The sequence below is a fragment of the Corticium candelabrum genome, chromosome 2, assembly GCF_963422355.1.
Source record: "Corticium candelabrum chromosome 2, ooCorCand1.1, whole genome shotgun sequence".
Classification (NCBI taxonomy): domain Eukaryota; kingdom Metazoa; phylum Porifera; class Homoscleromorpha; order Homosclerophorida; family Plakinidae; genus Corticium; species Corticium candelabrum.
Window position 1 is genome coordinate 6,944,448 of NC_085086.1, and position 20,525 is coordinate 6,964,972.

The following is a 20,525-nucleotide window of genomic DNA, read 5'->3' on the forward strand; positions in this document are numbered from 1 at the left end:
AAGCACGCGTACGATCATCAAGAAATGACACTTCAGCGGCACAGCCCATGGCACGTGCACATGCTATCACTAACAATGACATGTTGCTCAAATGCTAGCATGTGGTACACGTGCAGTCTGGTGTTGCGCACAGGGTCGCGAGCAAGTAGTGAGACTAACGACGAGTTTAACACGTGAGTCGCTTCCACAAAGTAGAAAATAGCAGACTGATCTCAATTAATCATAAACTCTACTACTGTACTATTAGAAATCAATGCATCGATACGGGATTCAATATTTTTTTCACTTCGTCCTGGCCCCCAACCCACCACCCAGGTTCGTAATATTTTCGTTCTGCGAAAACTATCGGTAATTACGGACGGCCTCTTATGCAGGTTAAAATAAAATGGAGCATCTCTCCTGTATGTTAATCTTTTTAAAATTTACTATAAATCTACCTCGACAGCTACAGACCTGCCACTTCGTACGATGGTTGTCGTCAACGTCACCTGACCGTCGGCCAGCACAAATAGTTTGATGTTATGCCTACTGCGGTATTGACTAAGAAACGCGTCTTAAACATTGTGAGTCTAGCGCAGAACCTAGAATGAAGCCATACAGGCACTAAAACGAATTCGTAAATGCAACAGACTCAACTGTACACGGCTATTACCTCGGGACCGTAGAAAATCAGGTTGTTCTGAGAAAACGTACAACACTCCGCTACACAAACTATTTTAGAACTACTTCCAAAGTAGAAATAACCAACTGTACACATCTTTCTACACTGTCTACAAACTATGTCTCTCAACAAAGCAAGTCCTCTGTTTGTACGACGCACAGTTTCCAGCTTCTCGTTCGACAGCGACCACGCCCTGGCCACTTCTCTGACCGGACCGTGCGAAATGACCTGAAATGAGCTCCGAATGCCGCAAAAAGTGTGCAACAGCAAACCTTCTGTACGTAGTGACATCTTGTATTCATCTACGCCGTTCTACTAACTAGTGCGACGGTTGCATTCTTGCTCGCCATCAACAAAGCGACCGGAAGTATGAGCACTCTTGAAAGAAAAGAATTCCGTTGAGTAACGAAACAACACTCCCAACCACGTTTAGGCGAACCTAGGGATTACGAAACAATACCTCTTCTTCTCTTCGGAATTGAATATCAGAAATCTACTAATCCTGGCAATGCAGATTGTCTCTCTCGCTTACCTTTGCCGCAGGAGGACGATATAGACTCTTGTCGTATTAATGGAGAGGACAAAACGGAATGCTACATTGCTTCAATGGAATGGAAATCCTTAGCTGACTCAATGCAATATCATCAACTTCTAAAGCATACTGGAAAGACCACATTCTTATTGTTGTTAGATTAGAGAGGTCTCTACTGGATCTGACGTCCCGATCTCCGTTGTTGATGCACGTGCACAACGACGTTCGACGTTGTCGGAAGAGAGATCTATGGCAAGCGAAACGTGACTTTATTATGAAAATATATGTACACTGAAATTTTATATTTATGGTCTGACACGCGCGCACATATTTAGGCACTGGAAACGAGCGCATATTTAGACACTGGAGTATCATTCCATACATGTGATCGCCTGACATCAATAGCATCTACTTTATTTGAATTTTGTCTTCCAAAAATTCAAGGTCTGGTAGAACCAGCTCCTGATGTTTTCGTATAATGGACTGTACTTTTTCCTTATCAGATGCTGTACACGTCCTGAAAAGGACATATGTTGAACTGATTACAAAATGATGTACCTATACCTCAATACTCCCTTACTCAGCTGTATCTTGCATACTGGCAGAGAGTGCAGCTTGCAGGTCTAAGTCAAACTGATTGTTCTCATGGTCCTCATCATCACTGGCAAGTAGATCAATAAACATGCTAATTACAGATTCAAATAACTTTGTGACTATATTTGACACTCTAGATCTAAGATCACAATTACTAGTATGTATCACTGGACTGGCGATCACCACCAACTGGTGATGACACTGTTATGGATGCTGATGATGCTGATGCCAAAGTCCTTGCACGCTTACTCTCAGATTGATCCTTGACAACTGTTACTTCCTGTAATACACAAACAGTATACCAACACTAATATTCTTTTTCAAATCTAGACAATTGGTTATCTAAAAAAGTACCTCGTCAAAGAATGAAGCAGTAGAACCCAGTCTCTTGTTACGCTCATCTCCAAGTTTTACCTCTGTACGCAAATAGACTATTTTTTGTCCATAGACTTGATGCAGGGTCTGACCATCCATCACCTGAGATGACATTAGACGAGGTTTCACAAGCTTGTTTCCACACGCCATAAGAAACTGAAATCTATAATCACACAGTGCATTTATTTATTAATAATTGCTACTGACTTTATTGTCATATACCATCAGTGACAGTCTGTGACCCTGGTCACAGACAATACACACAACTTGCTATTCTAGAGGCAAACAAACGTGGACACTGTTTCGGTCAGGGGAATCACACGACCTAGTTTGGATAAGTGAGGCACTCACCACAAACAGCAGTGTATAGTCTGATGTACCTTTGACTAATACAATACATACGACTTACTATTCTAGAGGCAAACAAACTTGCACACTGTTTCGGTCAGGTGAATCACACAACCTAGTTTGGATAAGTGAGACACTCACCACAAAGAGCAGTGTATAGTCTGATGTACTTTTGACTAGTAGGATTAGTCTGACTGACTGTTAAAGGTGTTTTAGGACATATTCGACCACGTGAACCACTCTGCCTAGTCAGGGCAAGCCACTCGCCACAAACAGCAGTGTACAGTCTTACCTGGCCTAAATCTTCTAGCGGCTGTGGCAAAATTCTTATTTTGTTCATTGGAAGAACTTCATCGCCGTCTGCCAAGTCGACCCAGCTGTCCCATTCGCAGTTCCACGTTTGGACTAGTGGACATACAGAAATAGCGTCTCCAAACGCTGAGCGGGCTGCAGTAAGAATTGCCGCAATTCCGCCGTCAGCAACGATCTGTATGGGCTTTCTGTGCTCCCCAAAACACAGTACAGTCAACCTTACATTTAGCGACATCTGAAAGGGCATAATATTTAGGTCGTTATTTGCGATGTGTCGTTGAACCCAATGTACACGTTTACGCACAGTAAATGCCTTGTAGAGGCTTACTAACAGGTTTGACATTTATTTTAGTTTAATATATCAACTCGCGAGCAATCTAGTTTTCATTTATGGGTTTAAAGTACTGTTCAATGCGCTGTTGCTTTTGGTTTTTGAAGTATTGGTCCACCATATACTCACGAATATTTGCCAATTTCAGGCACTCTGCCTCTGACCCTTGAATTGTCCGAAGATAGTCCAATGCTGATCCAATGCTTGTCATAGCCTCTTTGAACGATGGTGGAGGAGAAGTATCAATTTCTTCGACATCTTCGTCAGAGCTAGTGCTTTCATCGAGTGGTTCTCTTGTTTCTGGAAAGACTGTGTCTAAAATATCATTAACGGAGTGTCCCTCACTGCTAGGCCCCACAGCAACACATTGGTCTACGTCAACGAATTCGGTCCAGTCAATCCCTTGTGTGAGACCAGCATCCTCTGCGTTGCTCCAAAGCGGAAAGGAATGCGGAAGACGCGGCTCTACCACTCCTTCACCCACGCGGCGAAATCCTGCGTGGCAATAGCAATTGCGAATGACTTGAGCATCAACCGATTCCCATGCTATTTTTAGCCACTCTAAAGCGTGAAGAACGTTACTTGCAAATGGCGTTTCCGTTTCGTAGCAGAGCAATCGCTTCTTCATCAACAATCGTCTATAGTGAAACTTCAAGTTCTTTATAATGCCTGCATCCATTGGCTGGACTATAGACGTTGTGTTTGGAGGAAGAAAGAATACTTTCACGTTTGACAAGGCAACCTGAGGGTGGCCTGAAAAATTGTCAAGAATCAACGCAATTTTTCTTTTCTGGCCAAGCATTTTTGCGTTTAGCTTTCTCAGCCACGGCTCAAATAACTGCTTCGTCATCCAATCAGTTCTGTTAGCATCGTAAGCTACGGGAATGTTTGCCACACCGCGAAAGCAATGTGGTTTCTTGCTTTTGCCAATAGTAAATAAAGACAATTTTTCTCCCGTAGCGCTGGCGGCGACAAGAATTGTTAGGCGTTTCTTAGAATGTTTTCCTCCTCGGCACTTTTCACCTTTGAATGCGAGGGTTCTATCAGGCATGAGTTTCCAAAATAGCGCAGTTTCATCTGCATTGAAGATGTTGTCATCAGAGAATTCTTGTCGAATCAATTCCAGCTGATTTTGCACCCAATCAGCTGCAGCATTTTTGTCAGCTGATTGACTTTCGCCGTGCATTTTCTTTGATGCTATCGCATTTCTCTTCTTCCAGCGATCCACCCAATTGAGATCGAGGCAATTTTCGTCAAACGACTCGTAAGCAGCAACTTCTCTTCTTTTCAGCTCTTTTCCTATTGCGGTTGCCTTCGTTAGAATCTCCAGACAAGTTATCGGAGTTTCTGGACAATTGGCCCTAATTCGACGAAACCACTCAAGCAGAGCAGCGTCGATCTGAGAAAATCTCGATAACTTTGAACTCTTAGCACCTAGGCTCGTTCCGCTGGCAACTGCTTCTTCTATTCGACGCCTGTCTTTGATGATGCCAGCTAAAGTACCGTGAGGGACGTCGTACTTCTTTTCCAACGCATTCCGTGACACGCCGGAGTCGAGTTCGGCCAAAATCGCGTATTTTTCTGAGAATGACAGCCGTTTTTGCTTTCTGGAAGCCATGCTCAAGACACGTGATCGGCGCATGCGTTACAAAATTTACATTGGTCGGTATAAACGAGGAAATTAGTACTACACTGGACAGTTTAGACAGGTCGGTAAATGCAATTTGTCACTATATCCGCTGTCGCTAAACCCGAGGTAGGAAGACATATTTTGTACTATTTTCTTGATAGTGTAAAACGTTTCGGTCGTTAATACCGATGTGTCGCTAAACCCAATGTCGCTAAATGTAAGGTTGACTGTAGCAACTTCTTCTCCATAATTCCACTTGGCTGTGAATCTGCGTAAACGAGCATACTTGACTGACATCCAAACAGGTGTAAAGATTACAACATTTCATGGTGAAGGTGGTAGCCGACATTAGAAATCAATGAGCTGGTGACCCGTATTACAATAGAAATGTCTTTGGTGGCAAAGTTTCATTGCCCAATTTTTCCCTTATTTTGGTTCAGACAGTTTTCCTTCAGTTCTGCGGCACATAGGAATTATCCACTCATTTGAACCTGGATTTTTCATCACGTGCGGTCTAGATGGATGTCAGTCAAGCTACCGAAATTTTAAGTCCTATAAACGTCATCTGTACCGCAAACATGGCGACTTACAAATGTTGGAGCCTGTTCTCTCCGAGAGGCCTTCCATCAGCGTGGGCGACGCTAGCCATGGCCACTGTGGAGACCCCGGTGATACAGCCTGCCCTGAGGATGTCGATGCTACTGGAATTGACTACAGTGCAATTGATGAAGGAAGCAGGGACTTGATCCGAGATGCTGGCGCCAAGTTTTTGCTAAGAATGAAAAATGGTCTCAATTTGAGTCAGCACGCTTGCGACGAGATGATCGCAGGAGTGACAGAGTTGTTTGGTGTTTTTTTTTCGAATCTACATTAGCGTGTAAGAAGGGTCGTTGGTACAGTAGCAGATAGCGGCGACTGTCTTGACCGTATATTTCAAAACATCAATCCGTTTCTTGGTATGTGTAGTCTACATCATCAAAGGAAATACTTCAAAGAAGAATTTGGACTACATGTATAGTCATTACGTATTCTTTCTTCTTACAAGGTTATTATTTTTATTTTTGTAATGCTAACATTTTGTTAGGAGCCATCTGAAAGAAAGCTTGGACAGGAACTTGTTCGAAAATACTGTGGTGGTTCATCAAGTTTAGTATCCAAGGGTCATTACTGTTACGATGTAGACTTCCTGAAGTCACTTGAAAGTCTACTGCAAATTGATGAATTACTAGAACAGGTATATTGCCTATCATTAATTACTTCAGAAGTGTAGTCATCATAGATAAACTGAATTGATTGTTAACTGTCCATTATGAGACTGTTTTTGTATAGATTGAAAATCCTCACTTTAATGAATCTGACGTAATGGCTGATATGTGTGATGGAGAAGCATTTAGAAGTCACCCATTGTATGGCATTGATCCTCAAGCACTGCAAGTTATACTTTATTACGACGACCTAGAAATATGCAATCCACTGGGTTCCAGTGTGAAGAAACATAAGCTTGGTATGTACAGATATACTACTCTTGTTATCTAAGCAGGTACTTTCTTGATATATTATGTATGTTAGGGGCATTCTACTTCACACTTGGAAATATTCTTCCAAGGAATCGTTCTCTTCTGCATTCCATTCAGTTGCTGGCTATTGCAAAGACATCCATCATTCAATTATATGGGATTGATGTAATTCTTGAGACGTTTATGACATCTATTAAGATACTTGAGGAGGTGAGGGATGATGAAAGCTTTAGTATGAGTGTTTTACACACAGGGTTATGACAACTCAGGGTAGATTAAGTATAATTTGGGTCTAGTCAACTTTGTTTACACTTTTAGGGTTGCAGAAGTGAGACCCTAGTGTAGACAGAATTGAATCCATGGCATTGTAGGAACATTGTTCTCTTTTGCTCTCCCTAGCTCTCCTATCAACTTGAATCTTCTACTAGAGAGTAAGAACGCAGCAATGCCAATGCAAGAGAAAGAAACTTTGCATGTTAGTACACACACAGACAAGGCATGTATTAGTTCAATTGCTCTCCAATCTCATATGAACAACTGTTACTTCTGAGTGAACCCCAGTTTAACCCAGGTACTTGCAGTCTAACACAATCTAATTTGAGTTACCCTGTGTGTGAACTTGCTGAGTGTGATGGTATCAGATACATTCAACATTTTGACCAACATTTGGTATTTCCACTCACATTGTCACTCATATACATATACACGTGTTAGGTCAGATAAGGATGGCTCTGTAACGTTTCGATCTAATGAAAAAGGGAGCTCTCTAACGTTTCGATCTAATGAAAAAGGGAGAATGAAATTCTGATAGCAGATGGAAGGATTGATCTGGAGGATCTAAGTTACAAATAACAGGTGTGAAGGGCTAGAAGGACTATTTTATCAAATAGGAGTAACAAAATGCTATAGAAACAAGCAGTAGATAATCCTTTTTGTTGATTAGGGCTATGATTTCCTTGTGAGAGGTACTCAGCGGAACATGAAGGGAACATTACTACTTGTTGCAGCAGATAATCTTGCTTCTCATTATGTGGGAGGTTATAAGGCTCTTCATTCAGCACTTAGGAAATGTCGTTACTGTTTGGCAACTGGTGTTGATATGTCTATGAAAGTGTGGCTTTTAAGAAGTTTACTGGCAACTTACTGTACAATAAAATATTGTACTTTAGTTTACTACTGAGAGTTTTACCAGTCGTACTCGCCCGGGTTGAAGTTCTTGGGCAAGGACTTGGCCTAGGCAAGTCCTTACAAGGACCTGCCCCAGATCTAGACAAGACTTACCAAGTCTTGGTAAGTTCTTACCGAGATCAAGCAAGGACTTTACAAGTAGCAGCAAGTACTTACTAAATACTCGTCAAGAACGAGCAAGGACACGCACGAAAATGTTGCAAACCGCTAGCGCATGCGCCATAGTACTGACATGTATATATATAGACCTTCTCTTCTTCATCAAACTCTCCAACACAATAATGTTCTAAGTATAGCAATACTCTTGTCTCTACTTCTAATCATCCTCCCGTGAACTGCATAGACTGTGTCCTATTGCTGCTAGTCCGTCTGACTCAGATTTCAACTTGACGGCTACTGTTGCCTCCCTACACTTCTGATTGAGGCTTTCTCGTATGACCATCTCGTTCTTCTCCAGCATCTCCTTGGAGTAAAGCTTCTTAAGACAGTCTAGAAAAATGCAGACATAAGTATATGTATTATAGAAAATGAAATGCTCCTTTAATTAATTATTTTACATACTAGCACATACCAATTCAATGTTACTTCATTCCTTCACTAACATTAACTTTTAAGAAAATTTCAGGTTTTGCGGAAAAGCCCTAACAGGGGAATTATGCGTAATCACTGTAACCAATAATGGATGAAAATCTTCATTCACGATAGACCTACCCACTGAATCGGGCATAACAAAAGTGACCACAAACTCAGGGTGCCAAGTAGATAAGCGGGTACCTGACAGGATAGTGCAGCTATAGCTATGCATGTACTATAACAGAAATGACCAACTATAGCATGAAACTACTACACTGTGCATTGTTGCCTTACTTGTAACAATATTACACCGAGTCGGAGAAAGCTCTTTCCGTGAAGTTGGGCCAACTTTCCTGAATATGCTTTGACTTAATTCTTTCTTTGAGAAAAGTTGGCCTACAACTTTCCTAGCGTACTTTTGTGGTGAAGTCTTGCTTGCATAGATACCCGTCAAGTCAATGCCATTGTAGATAACCTGTCACAAGAACATGCAAAAGTTCTTACACAATAACATGGCAAACTGGACAGAAATGTATGGCAACCGGAGAAGAAACTTCAAGTTTTGCCTCCTGCTTAATAGGTCGATAGCTCTGTATGTTACAAGAAAATACATCAAGTCAGACGGTACTCTTTGCTAAATACAAACTGCAATACCTTTACTTTATACATGTCCTTGTCTGATTCAGTTGGACATGAAATGGCATCAACTTTCGACTCTATTCTCTTCAGAGTCTCCTCTATTCCACTTAGAAATGGCTTCAAGTCTTTGCAGAAACAGTCTACAAAAATGGCATGTTAACAATGATACAAGTAAAACATGGCCACAGATTGATTGTGAGCTGCTATTATTAATACCTACAGTTCACACTAACACATGAGCACTTCCAACGGTTTCACTCAAACTGGTTGCTAACTTGTGTCAGTGAATTGTATGTGTCATTCATTACTTTTATCTGTCACTAACACAGGCTACAGCTACATGCACACTAACAAACCAACTTACACATAACCGACATGTACACCAACAGACCAACTTACATATAACATACACCGATATCAAAAACAAGAGTCTAGATGTACATGGTGCTATGTCCAAGTTTTAGAATCAGATTGAAGAAAGGCTTGCAAGATAATGTCTTGCTGACTCTGGTGGAGACAGCTCACAAAACAGCAAACCAAATAAATAGATCAATCATTTCTGTTAATTAAATACCGCTCCAGCCACTATACTTCATCCTAGACTTCACCTTTAATAATCACCAACCTGGTGTTAAATTGTGCATATCAATAGAATAGAAAACTTAAGAAATTGTCCAGATTAGGCATCTTTCATTAGGCTATTTCCAAGAGCAGAACTAGCCGGTATCAGCACTTCATAGTTTTATTCATGTTAACTAAATGCTGTTCATTGCCACAAAATGACAGACAGAGGTAGCATAAACTACTGTTCAGTATGACTATGACCACCGTCCACCATAAAGTGAGAATGAATGAGAACTATACATAAGGCTATACAGCTTCTTCCAGCTTTCATGCTGCGTATTTTTTGTATTTTCACTTAGTTGCTACTTCAGTTTGCAGTGTACGACAAAATGTCTCATCCCCAATTCCCCCCCTCCCCCCGGCAACGATAAGTGAAGTTATTAGTTGCCGGTCCTTACTCTGCATGGTTGCCCATACACTAAATCCATGACCGTTACTGCATGCTATGGTGCTATAGTTGATTTATATACTTACAGGGAGGAAAATTACAGTTAACAGACCGACAGACAGTGCACATAAATCTTTTACAATGTAACACATGTATTAGCATTGATGTCTTAACTTTGTTGTGTAAAAATGCATTAACAGACAGACAGACACACACACAACTGAGTGCTGACAAGACGAGTTCAAATATTACTGGACGACTTGATTCTCAATTGTGATGCAGCAATACAATGTAAGAATGTAACTGTATAGCAGTCTACAGTACAACTTACCACAGAATGTCTTTGTCAACCTCGATCTCTCAACATAATCTTTTCTCATGTTCTTAGTTGCTTCTGAACACAGAAATAACGCCTAGTGTACCAACAACAGAACAGCTGATTTGCTATTTCATACTAGCAACAGGAGTAGATGTATCATGATCTTCAACAGGAGCGTGGCTGTTACTATAAGACAAATAGATAGTTAGTCCGTAGCATATGATGTAACACGTCACTGAACTAACAATGCAAGAGCTCTTGCAGTGTTCGCTGACGTCACTGGACCAAAATCAGGATCTTAGAAAGAAATACATAACAATGGCTTAGCAATATGTTAGCATTATGTGACGTAAAATTACTCGCAATTATGCACTCAAGCATAACCTGCAAATAGGAAGTCACCTCCAGTGGCGACAGTGTGGCTCCGCTTCGTCCCTTTCCTATTTGCTTTATTTGTACCACTAAACTGACTGTTAAGCAACAAAACAGTACTGCAACTTCCAGAATATACGTTACTGCTACATAATAACCTCAAACTTGACTGAGACTCCAAACCAGGACTCGGAGACCTTGTGGAACTGCTAGAATCATTTTTTCCTTATACAAAACACAGGTTTATTGCAAAACTTTCTTCTTTGACGTGAGCAATCTAATCACCTTCATAATTTGGTGACAAGCACCTGTACTCATCAAAATGACGCTGGCTATCCTTCTCTTTGTTTTCTACAACAACCAACCAGTTTTCATAACATGCATAATAGAAATTAATAACATCAGTACATTCAAATTTGTCTATTAAACGTACCAATATGTATTTCATAAAACAATAAACCAGACAAGCACACAAAAGGGGTTTTGGAAATTAGTCAATTGTTTTTGTGGTCACTCTCTTTATTACTAATTAAAAAGCCCGAGTTATATCAAGTGTAATGGTTTCTAGTACAACGTTCATACAGAAAAGACAATATATTTATTACATAGTCAGGGGAACAGTAAATCTTACTTGGTATCAATGTGTCCGTATATCTGTCCCATAACTGGCTCTTTGATGAAGGCAGATGCTCAGACTTCTCTTCAGCATTCCTTTTCGCACATTTCTCTACAATCCAAAAGGGCCAAGTTAGAAAGAAATAAGGAATAATTCTCAACTATTACAAAACCAAATCAATTTAAAATTGTTATATGTCCTAGACAGTAAGCTTATGTCCAAGTCTTCTAATAATTGTGACCGTTATTTATACTTTTTGAATGACGTTGAAGAGGTTCTTTGCCAGATATACTGTAATGAAGACCAGATACCGCAGCATATTATAAATAGTTCACAGTGAATTTCTTGCAAATACCTCTCTTTGTCTACACAATCAGTAGCTGCCTCTTGCTTGCTCATTTCTAGCTGGCTCACATTAGTTGTAGAGTTTTCAACCAGGCGAGCTAGTGTACTCTCCATGGCTGCCTTGCTTCCTATTACAAGAAACGTTTACACCATTGCTGTACATAAATAATTAATCTTGGTGCGGTTATGCTGCGGCTAACCTTTGGACAGTATCTTGTCATCGTACTTCACACTCTGCCCACGTGAACCTGTCGCCTTTACACACACGCTGCCACCAACCAGAAATGGTGGTTGGCTCTCGATCTAATTTCTAGGAACGACGGTGTAGTGGCCCGGCTCATCGCACCACTCCACAACAAAGCACACTTTCTCCGAATCTGCAGTATCATCATAAAACGTGTACAAAAGATTGGTTACTACAAATCTCTACTTGACCATGGATTACAAACCACGTCTTGAAGACAACTCCGCTTGTTGCGCACTACAAGACATGAAAATCGCAGTAATGTTGGAACGAAGAAATAGGACGTTTTTAAAACGTGGCCGACTGCTAGCTGTGAGGATAACTGAACGCTGATTCGTTGATCTTGCTGCTAATCTCATTTGCGTCCACGCATGCGCTGTAACCAACGCGGCGCAACTGCGGAGTCGTGTTTCTAGTCGACATGTCTACGAGGTACAAGCACGATGTCAATCGGGTGTATGTGGATAAGGAAGGGCCATGTAGGAAGTACACTAGAAGGCATAGAAATCGTTACCGATGCACCGCTAGACCGCTGGAATCATGAACATCGACCAAATCGTTATTCTCGGGCAAAAGAAGAAGGCAAGAAAATAATGTAGGTAGGTGGGAAGCATGTAGCTTTCTTGCAGGTCAACTACACTTTCTTGGTAAACTAAAAGACGTAATAAACGGTATAATGACCTTGGAGTCCAGACTCTTCTATCATGTAATTAGTTCTGAATATAAGTAGTATTTTAGTTTTACAGCTTAAATTTTAATTTTTTTATTATTTCCTATTTTAGGAGAATTATTTAGTCAACATATTATGTTGTTAGACTAATCTACTTACTGAGTATGTATTGTTGTAATAATGTGATATGGTCAAATATTTCCGTCCGATGATACGTCTCGATTTATTTGTATATATATATATATATATATATATATATATATATATATATATATATATATATATATATATATATATATTTGTATATATATATATATATATATGTATGTATGTATGTATGTATGTATGTATGTATGTAAGTATGTATGTATGTATGTGTCTCAATTGGTTAGAGTGTGCAGTTGGGGATTGGCAACATCAAGGACCTTGGTTTGTAGTGCAATTGCGACATATTTATTTAATATATCACTCCTGCTCTTTGCTAGCCAGAAAGCTATGTATGTATGTAGGTATATTTATGTATGTATGTATGTAGGTATGTGTCCGTACTACATGTTTCCACATACGTATAACGTCGTCCTGACCTCCCTAGCTAGTAAACTACATACATATATAGAGTAGGTCATGTGGATAACGTAGACACAGTGCGTACGTGAGAACTAAACGACAAGCGACATGTGCATGGCCGTCTATCTATCTTTTGTCAAGTTGATTTCTTTCGATCTCGTTACAGAAGAGATTGCGACGGTGTTCTGTATTAATTATATCATCGTTGAACAAAAGCCATTGACGCAAAAAAGGCAACATCCCGTCCTCTAGCACCACGCGCTGGAATGGTAAACGATCGACTCCCTTCCTGACCAAGACGTACTTCTTGCTCCGTACGTCGCACGCGGCTGTTTAGACTTTTAATTTGCTCCGTTCAGTTTCTTTCAACCACTGACTCATATTGATCGCTCAATGAACTGCTTGAATTCAGCGATTGTAAATCAAATCAAGCCAAACTTAAAATCGAACAATTAAAAATAATTAGAAATAAAAAACTCATTTTTAAAATAAACTAAAAGTATATTTGCAAATTTCAAAATAAAAGCATTGTAAATTCAATTTAGCCTGAAAAACAATTAGGATATATAACTAAAATCCAAAAACTTAAAAATTAAATAAATTAAAGTTTTGAAATCAAAGCAGTCGTTGCCAAGCAGTCGTTGCCTGTCACGGAGCGCGGAAGAGTTACGTGAAAGCTTGTGGTTTATAGACACTTTACTCACCTACAAATGTGATCTTCTGAGTCAGGTTCCAAAGATGGAGAAACCTTCAGTTTAGTAAGAAACGCTTGCTCTAACGCTCGATACAGCTCTCTTGCACTCCACTGCTTGTCTACCAAGAAAGCATTCAAACCATATTCGTCTTGTGTCAAGCGGGCTTTGGTGGACTGTCTGATTACGTAATCCCAACTAGGATCTGGAAGCAATACCACTTCCTTTGCGCAGCTAGAGGAGGAAGGTTTTCTAGAAAACGTCGTCGAACGACGACTTCGGGATCGAGATGTTTGCTGGGTCTGCCAAAACGGACGTTGTGATCCAGCCATTGAATCGTCGCTGCGGTCACTAGGCCTGCAGGTCCTCCTTCCACGTTGAAACAAAAATGACAGCTCTTGATTGGCACTTTCGAATCGTCCAGAATCTTGATTTGGCGAAGTTGAACTCAAGCGTGATCTTTGTTCAACTGTTACAGATTGACGTTGTGGCTCTTCCTCACGACTTGGCGGTGCCCTGCGACGTGCAACTGACTCACTAAGCGCAGAACGAAAGTGTGGATTGCGCACAATATCTCTTGCAAGGTCATCCACTTCTCTTGAATTTTCCCTAGCCATACTACCGCCAAATCTCAACGTCGAGTCTGTACGTTTGCGCAAAGGCATGCACGTGCTCGGATATTTTAACAGCTGAGACAGATTACGGCTAAACTAAGCTGTGACTTGCTAAGCACTAGCTGTATACATTGCAACAATGTGGAAAACGCAGTTGCCTACGTAGTTGCTTGCAGCACTGCATTGAAGGGTTGTAATACAGTTGCTTAATTAATATATATATATACGCTCTAGTATGGGCGTACTAGAAGCCATGCATTCACACAAAGTTCATGCATGCTCACATGCAGGTCATGTTCAAAATTGCAAAAGACAGAGGTTTGACACTGCCTTGCTGCTCGTAACACAAGCATACTTTAGGTCAACACCTGGGTGTCTAGATCAACAGCTGGGTGTCTAGATCACGCTCTGTATTTGATCTCTTAACGATGACTAGTACCGTAGTGCAATTAACACAAGGCGCAATAAGATACTGTAAACACGAAGGGAGCAAGCCTATTTTTGTCTGCATGGTAGGTGCGCTGACTCAAGCTGAGAGCAACGTCATCTTTGTAAGTACCTTTGATACTAGTATTATAACAGCAACGTAATTTGGTATTCTAGCAGCAACGTCATCTTTGTAAGTAACCTTTCGTGAAATTGGTATTATAGCATCAATCTTAGACGATCATGGATGTGGTACATGAAATCGAGCAGTTTATTCTGTCTCTAGCTACACTGTTGAGAGAAATTGAACGTAACATGCACAACCCAAACGTGGCTGTTCTCGAAAATGTTAGCCGGAGATTAGAAGGTAGTCTAGGTCTGTTGCAAGTTGTTCGTTCCTGTCTGAGTGAGTTGTCCAGCAGCCCAGATCAAATGGAAGATCTTAGGCGGCTTGCACTCATACTAGAGCACTCTCAAGGAGCATGCAATGGTGCTAGAGTAAGGAGCAGTGTGGAGTTACGCTTGTGTGATGCTGCAGTCACAGTCCACTCCCAAGAAACACCTGGCAGACCACCTATTTGGCTGCCTAGAGAAACTCTTGAGTTTTGTGAGAGCATGAGATTACCGTGGTCACAAGTTGCTAGAAATTTAGGTATTTCAACACGCACTCTGCTGCGCAGGAGACACGAATATGCAATGGCTATAGGAGCAAGCAGATTTGATGAAATTTCAGATCCTGAGCTAGATCAAATTGTGGATAATTGCCTTCAAGCAACTCCTAACGCCGGAGGAACATACATTAGAGGATCTGTCGCTGATCGCGGCTGGCGTATTCAGCGAGACCGAATACGAGACTCATTAGGACGAGTTGACCCTGTGAGTCGGTCCCTTAGACGAACTCGTACTATCTTCCGTCGGCAGTACAGTGTACCAGGACCTAACGCGTTGTGGTAAGAATTTGTGTTTAGTTCATTAATTCTAAAATTAAATGTTGAAAAGTTAACATCATAAATCTTGTTTGCTAAAGTATTTAGTAAAAAGAGGACGTTCAAACTATCTGGATAAATTTTATCACAAGGCAATTAATCAGTCTAGACAATTAACTACCGGTAATATAATAATCATTTGATGAAAGTGTGAATTAACCTATCGAAGACTGCCATCAAGACTGCGAAAGAAATCCGGGATCCTTCGCCACACTCCTGGAATTTAAAATATTAGGCACTAAAAGAAGATGGAGGTTGCTTTGCTCGATTACTAATTTATCACCATCCATTATTTAATTTTATCCATGGAGTTTGTAGTATGAAGTTTAGTAAAGTCTCTGTTTATATTAATTGCATATATATATATATATATATATATATATATATATATATATATATATATATATATATATATATAATGCACAGTTTAGCATTCAGTTTTAGCTGTAAGTAATATTAGTTATATGTTACATTAATTAATATTAGTGATTGTGAGTGACTACACACTGTCATTTGGGGCCACAATTTGAGCCTGGGGGTTAAATTCGCCCGGCAACACGGGTAGAGCCGGTGATAAGGGGTTAATTATTATTGCAATAGCAATGTATATTATTAATTGAGATGCCTCTTTTAGGCATATAGATGTTAATCATAAGCTAATTCGGTGGAGATTTGTAATACATGGATGCACTGATGGATTCAGTCGCTATATCGTTTATCTTGCTGTCAGCAACAACAACTGTGCTGCTACCGTTTTGTCACTGTTTGAAGATGGAGTCAGGCGTTGTGGACTTCCATCTAGAGTACGAGCAGATAGAGGTGTGGAAAATGTTGACGTCGCAAGATATATGCTGTATCACCCTGCCCGTGGAGTAAACAGAGGTAGCATGATTTGTGGTTCAAGCGTACACAACCAACGGATAGAACGCCTTTGGAGGGAACTACGAAGGGTTGTGCTGCGCCACTACGAAATGGTATTCTGTTCGTTAGAAGAGAGCCGACTGCTTGATCCACTTAATGAAGTTCATCTTTACCGCCTTCATTATATTTTTATGCCAAGAATTTCAAGATCACTCGATGATTTTGTTGGACAATGGAATAACCATTCTTTGAGAACAGAGCATGGCAGAACGCCAAGGCAGATGTTTGAGTTTCCACTAGCATTCAGTAAACGTCTCGCTGAACGATCGTTTTCTAATACAAGTTGGACCCTGTACGGAATAGATGACGAAGCTCCGGCTGGTTCTGCAGAGGATGAAAGAGAAGGAATTACAGTGCCACAAGTAGAAACTCTATTGACGGAAGAAGACTTTAGACAGTTAAGAAATGCGGTAGATCCTCTCTCTGTTGATGATAGAGAACATGGATGTAATCTGTACTGTCAGGCATTAAGGCTAGTGAATACGTTTATTGGATAAGCTGAAAGTTTCTGATGCTGTAATTACTATTCTTTTTACAAATCTACATAATTATAAATAATTGTTGTATATTTGGTCGCAATTGAATTCACTTGGATTCACTAGCTGGCTTCGATTCAGTCTCAGCATATATTACGTTTAATTAAGCATGTAGTAGATACATGGATGGGTATCCATACAGTATATGTACAAATATACGTACATTTTTCGCAAGGAATTACACATCTTGACCTTTCCATTCACGCTTTGTGGAAGAATCATTAAATTATTGATTATCAGTCAACATCGTCTGTATTCATTGATTAATATGTATTGTCTGTATTCACTAATCATCATTGTCTGTATTCACATCAATATTGTCTGTATTCACATCAATATTGTCTGTATTCGTAAATCAATTTAGATCAAAAATGTAAAATTGACAGACAGTAATTGTACTACATGTATTACTGTGCACCATGACTCATACAAATACACAGAATATGAATTGTGTTAAGAGTAACTGCTACTACACATGCTCTTTGAATACAGCATTTCCTACGTAACAGATATTAGTTATATGAATTAATTAATACATTTTATTTACGAGTTATATATGTATAACAACACAATGAAAGAGTTGAGATCCTATATGCCAACAGAAAAGTCTATGATAATACTACAGTCTACTTGTACTAATAATTAACTAATGCAATACAATAATTATTCAATGACATAAGACTCTAGCTGTAAAGTGTTGAACTTCTGTCTTGTTGTAACATAATGATACAGCGCTGCCTGCAAAAACACACTATTGATGTCATAATTGCAGACATTGCAATTCATCAGCACATTACAGCTAAAGTGACATCCAAATAGATGTATTAGATGAATCTATAAATATCAAACATTGAAATTGTCAGTAGAAGTTTGCATGTGCAGTTTGACTTTATAAATAGCGCATTTGGAAAGTTATGATTAGACATACACATACCTAGTAGTCGATGTCAAATACCTAGCTGTAAAGTGCTGATGAATTGCAATGTCTGCAAATGGTTAGTACAGATGACGTTTGCTAGAAGTGCTTCTTATTCTAATTGTATTTCTGTCGATAATCTGAGTTGATCAACACAACTGTTAAGTTTCACAAGAATGGAATGCCTTCTGGTGATACCAGAGCTCCAATTAATGAAATTGACCGTTAGGTATGACAATATCTAATCACAACTTCTCCAGATGTGCAGTTTATGAAGTAAAACTGCACATGCAAACTTCTACTGACAACGTCAAGATTTGGTAAAGTTTGAATAATTGATATTAATATATTCGTCTAATACATTTATTTGGATGTCGCTTTAGCTGCAAAGTTTCCAGTGTCTAAATATGCACGCGTTTCCAGTGTCTAAATATGCACGCGGTTCCAGGGTCTAAATATGCGCTTGTTTCCAGTGTCTAAATATGCACGCGTTTCCAGTGTCTAAATATGCGCTCGTTTCCAGTGTCTAAATATGCGCTCGTTTCCAGTGCCTAAATATGTGCGACCGTTTCAGACCATAAATATAAAATTTCAGTGTATATATATTTTCATAATAAAGTCACGTTTCGCTTGCCATACAGTCTCGTGTTGCGCACAGGGTCGCGAGCAAGTAGTATGACTAACGACGAGTTTAACACGTGAGTCGCTTCCACAAAGTAGAAAATAGTAGACTGATCTCAATTAATCATAAACTCTACTACTGTACTATTAGAAATCAATGCATCGACACTGGATTTAATATTTTTTCGCTTCGTCCTGGCCCCCAACCCACCACCCAGGTTCGTAATATTTTCGTTCTGCGAAAAATATCTGTAATTACGGACGGCCCCTTATGCAGGTTAAGATAAGATGGAGCATCTCTCCCGTATGTTAATCTTCTAAAAATTTACTATAAATCTTCCTCGACAGCTACAGACATGCCACTTCGTACGATGGTTGTCGTCAACGTCACCTGACCGTAGGCCAGCACAAATAGTTTGATGTTATGCCTACTGCGGTATTGACTATGAAACGCGCCTTAAACATTGTGAGTCTAGCGCAGAACCTAGAATGAAGCCATACAGGCACAAAAAACGAATCCGTTAATGCAACAGACTCAACTGTACACGGCTATTACCTCGGGACCGTAGAAAATCAGGTTGTTCTGAGAAAACGTGCAACACTCCGCTACACAAACTATTGTAAAACTACTTCCAAAGTAGAAATAACCAACTGTACACATCTTTCTACACTGCCTACAAACTATATCTCTGAACAAAGCAAGTCCTCTGCTTGTAGCCCCTGTTTGGGAGCGTTGTGGCGGCGTGGTCGTCCTTTTGCACGCTTTGAAAACATAGTAAATAAAGACTAAAATTTCTCAAAATCAACGAAATGAAATCTTTGTACGTTTTGTGCTATATCATATTTTTGTTTTGGTCACTAATTATCTAACAACCTAGAAAACAGTTGCTAGCCTCGGAGGCCCATGCACCAATTGTTCTTTTTCTTCTTCTTCACGGATATTTCATTTTGTACGTTACGTACGGCTGTGAAACATGAGAAAACGCTTTACAGTTACCGTAACTCTATTCTTTTGGTAACTAGAGAAACAGAAATCAATGCTAATTGAAAATTGTGTTTCTTTCAAGCAGATTTGATCCAACGACAGCCATCAATGCTATTGCACAGTTCAGGCCATTCACGGAGCAGCATTTGCGATTGCTTGTTCATGGCAAACTGGGACAATGGACGAAGAGCCAATTAGATAGGCTAAATGCGTTTATGAAAGAATTTGTCACCAAAACTGTGTAATTCGATCATGTTTGCTATTGTCCGGTCTAGTCTGAAATTGTTTCCAATCTGCATCGCACACAGGAGCAAAATTAACAAATAATTACGCACACAGTAATTATACGGGAACCCAACATTTGCAACGCATATAACGTATGTGATCTTTGGCTTTGACGACTAAGCCACTTTCTATTCCAACTGCCGTTGCATATTCAATTACAAGCCCGTATGCAGACTCTTGGACGGGAGTTCGCGTACGGCGATGGTGGACCATTTATTAATTAAAAGTAGTGCTGCCGTGTGATGTGTGATCTGAATTTACGTTCTGCAATATCTCTATAATAATCTATCAGCTCACAAGGACAAAGTCACTGCTAACACGGAAAAGCTAAGGCTTCAACACAGATTCTAATTGGAGCCTGCGAGGGTTTATTTTAGCATAAAGATCTGCTGCATGTTCTACCTCAATTAATCTGAGTGTCATAATGTATATGAAGAAGAGCAAGGTAAGACTTGCGATCCCTGCACATTGTTGCCTTCATATAATTATTTGTTCGGGCAGCTGATACGAGAGCAGTCGTGATAGTGCTCTGCGGTTCTGCAGTGCCATTCTCTTTAGTCGATGATCTTCCCGTATTGTCGTTGCCTTCCCACGTCCACGTCGTTTTTGATATTCTCCATTTCTGGCCAGTCTTGAACATGTAATTGTGTGTGTGTGTGTGTGTGTGTGTGTGTGTGTGTGTGTGTGTGTGTGTGTGT

The 20,525-nt window shown here is 40.0% G+C and overlaps 3 protein-coding genes and 3 long non-coding RNA genes across 6 annotated transcripts; 2 read left to right on the forward strand and 4 right to left on the reverse strand.

The window, feature by feature from the left end:
* Positions 1 to 2,809: 2,809 nt before the first annotated feature.
* On the reverse strand, positions 2,810 to 4,771 carry LOC134176416 (tigger transposable element-derived protein 4-like). Its single transcript, XM_062643086.1, has one exon. The coding sequence runs from the start codon at positions 4,769 to 4,771 to the stop codon at positions 3,200 to 3,202; it is 1,572 nt and encodes a 523-aa protein (XP_062499070.1). The 3' UTR covers positions 2,810 to 3,199.
* Positions 4,485 to 7,480, forward strand: LOC134176418 (uncharacterized). Its single transcript, XM_062643087.1, has 5 exons — positions 4,485 to 5,795; positions 5,868 to 6,017; positions 6,113 to 6,287; positions 6,353 to 6,510; positions 7,244 to 7,480. Exons 1-5 carry the CDS (start codon positions 5,742 to 5,744, stop codon positions 7,478 to 7,480), a joined length of 774 nt encoding a protein of 257 aa, XP_062499071.1. The 5' UTR covers positions 4,485 to 5,741.
* Positions 7,481 to 7,735: 255 nt separating this feature from the next.
* On the reverse strand, positions 7,736 to 10,106 carry LOC134176198 (uncharacterized). The gene is made up of 3 exons (XR_009969267.1): positions 10,044 to 10,106; positions 8,604 to 8,840; positions 7,736 to 8,536 (listed from the first exon to the last, which is right to left on the reverse strand). It is a non-coding gene; the product is annotated as an uncharacterized LOC134176198 (long non-coding RNA).
* Positions 10,107 to 10,167: 61 nt separating this feature from the next.
* LOC134198134 (uncharacterized) lies at positions 10,168 to 10,503 on the reverse strand. Its single transcript, XR_009972783.1, has 3 exons — positions 10,434 to 10,503; positions 10,277 to 10,328; positions 10,168 to 10,217 (listed from the first exon to the last, which is right to left on the reverse strand). It is a non-coding gene; the product is annotated as an uncharacterized LOC134198134 (long non-coding RNA).
* A 185-nt stretch (positions 10,504 to 10,688) lies between these two features.
* LOC134176215 (uncharacterized) lies at positions 10,689 to 11,906 on the reverse strand. Its single transcript, XR_009969278.1, has 3 exons — positions 11,565 to 11,906; positions 11,035 to 11,492; positions 10,689 to 10,754 (listed from the first exon to the last, which is right to left on the reverse strand). It is a non-coding gene; the product is annotated as an uncharacterized LOC134176215 (long non-coding RNA).
* Positions 11,907 to 14,820: 2,914 nt separating this feature from the next.
* On the forward strand, positions 14,821 to 17,084 carry LOC134176419 (uncharacterized). Its single transcript, XM_062643088.1, has 2 exons — positions 14,821 to 15,527; positions 16,198 to 17,084. The coding sequence occupies exons 1-2, from the start codon at positions 14,821 to 14,823 to the stop codon at positions 16,979 to 16,981; spliced, it is 1,491 nt and encodes a 496-aa protein (XP_062499072.1). The 3' UTR covers positions 16,982 to 17,084.
* Positions 17,085 to 20,525: the final 3,441 nt, after the last annotated feature.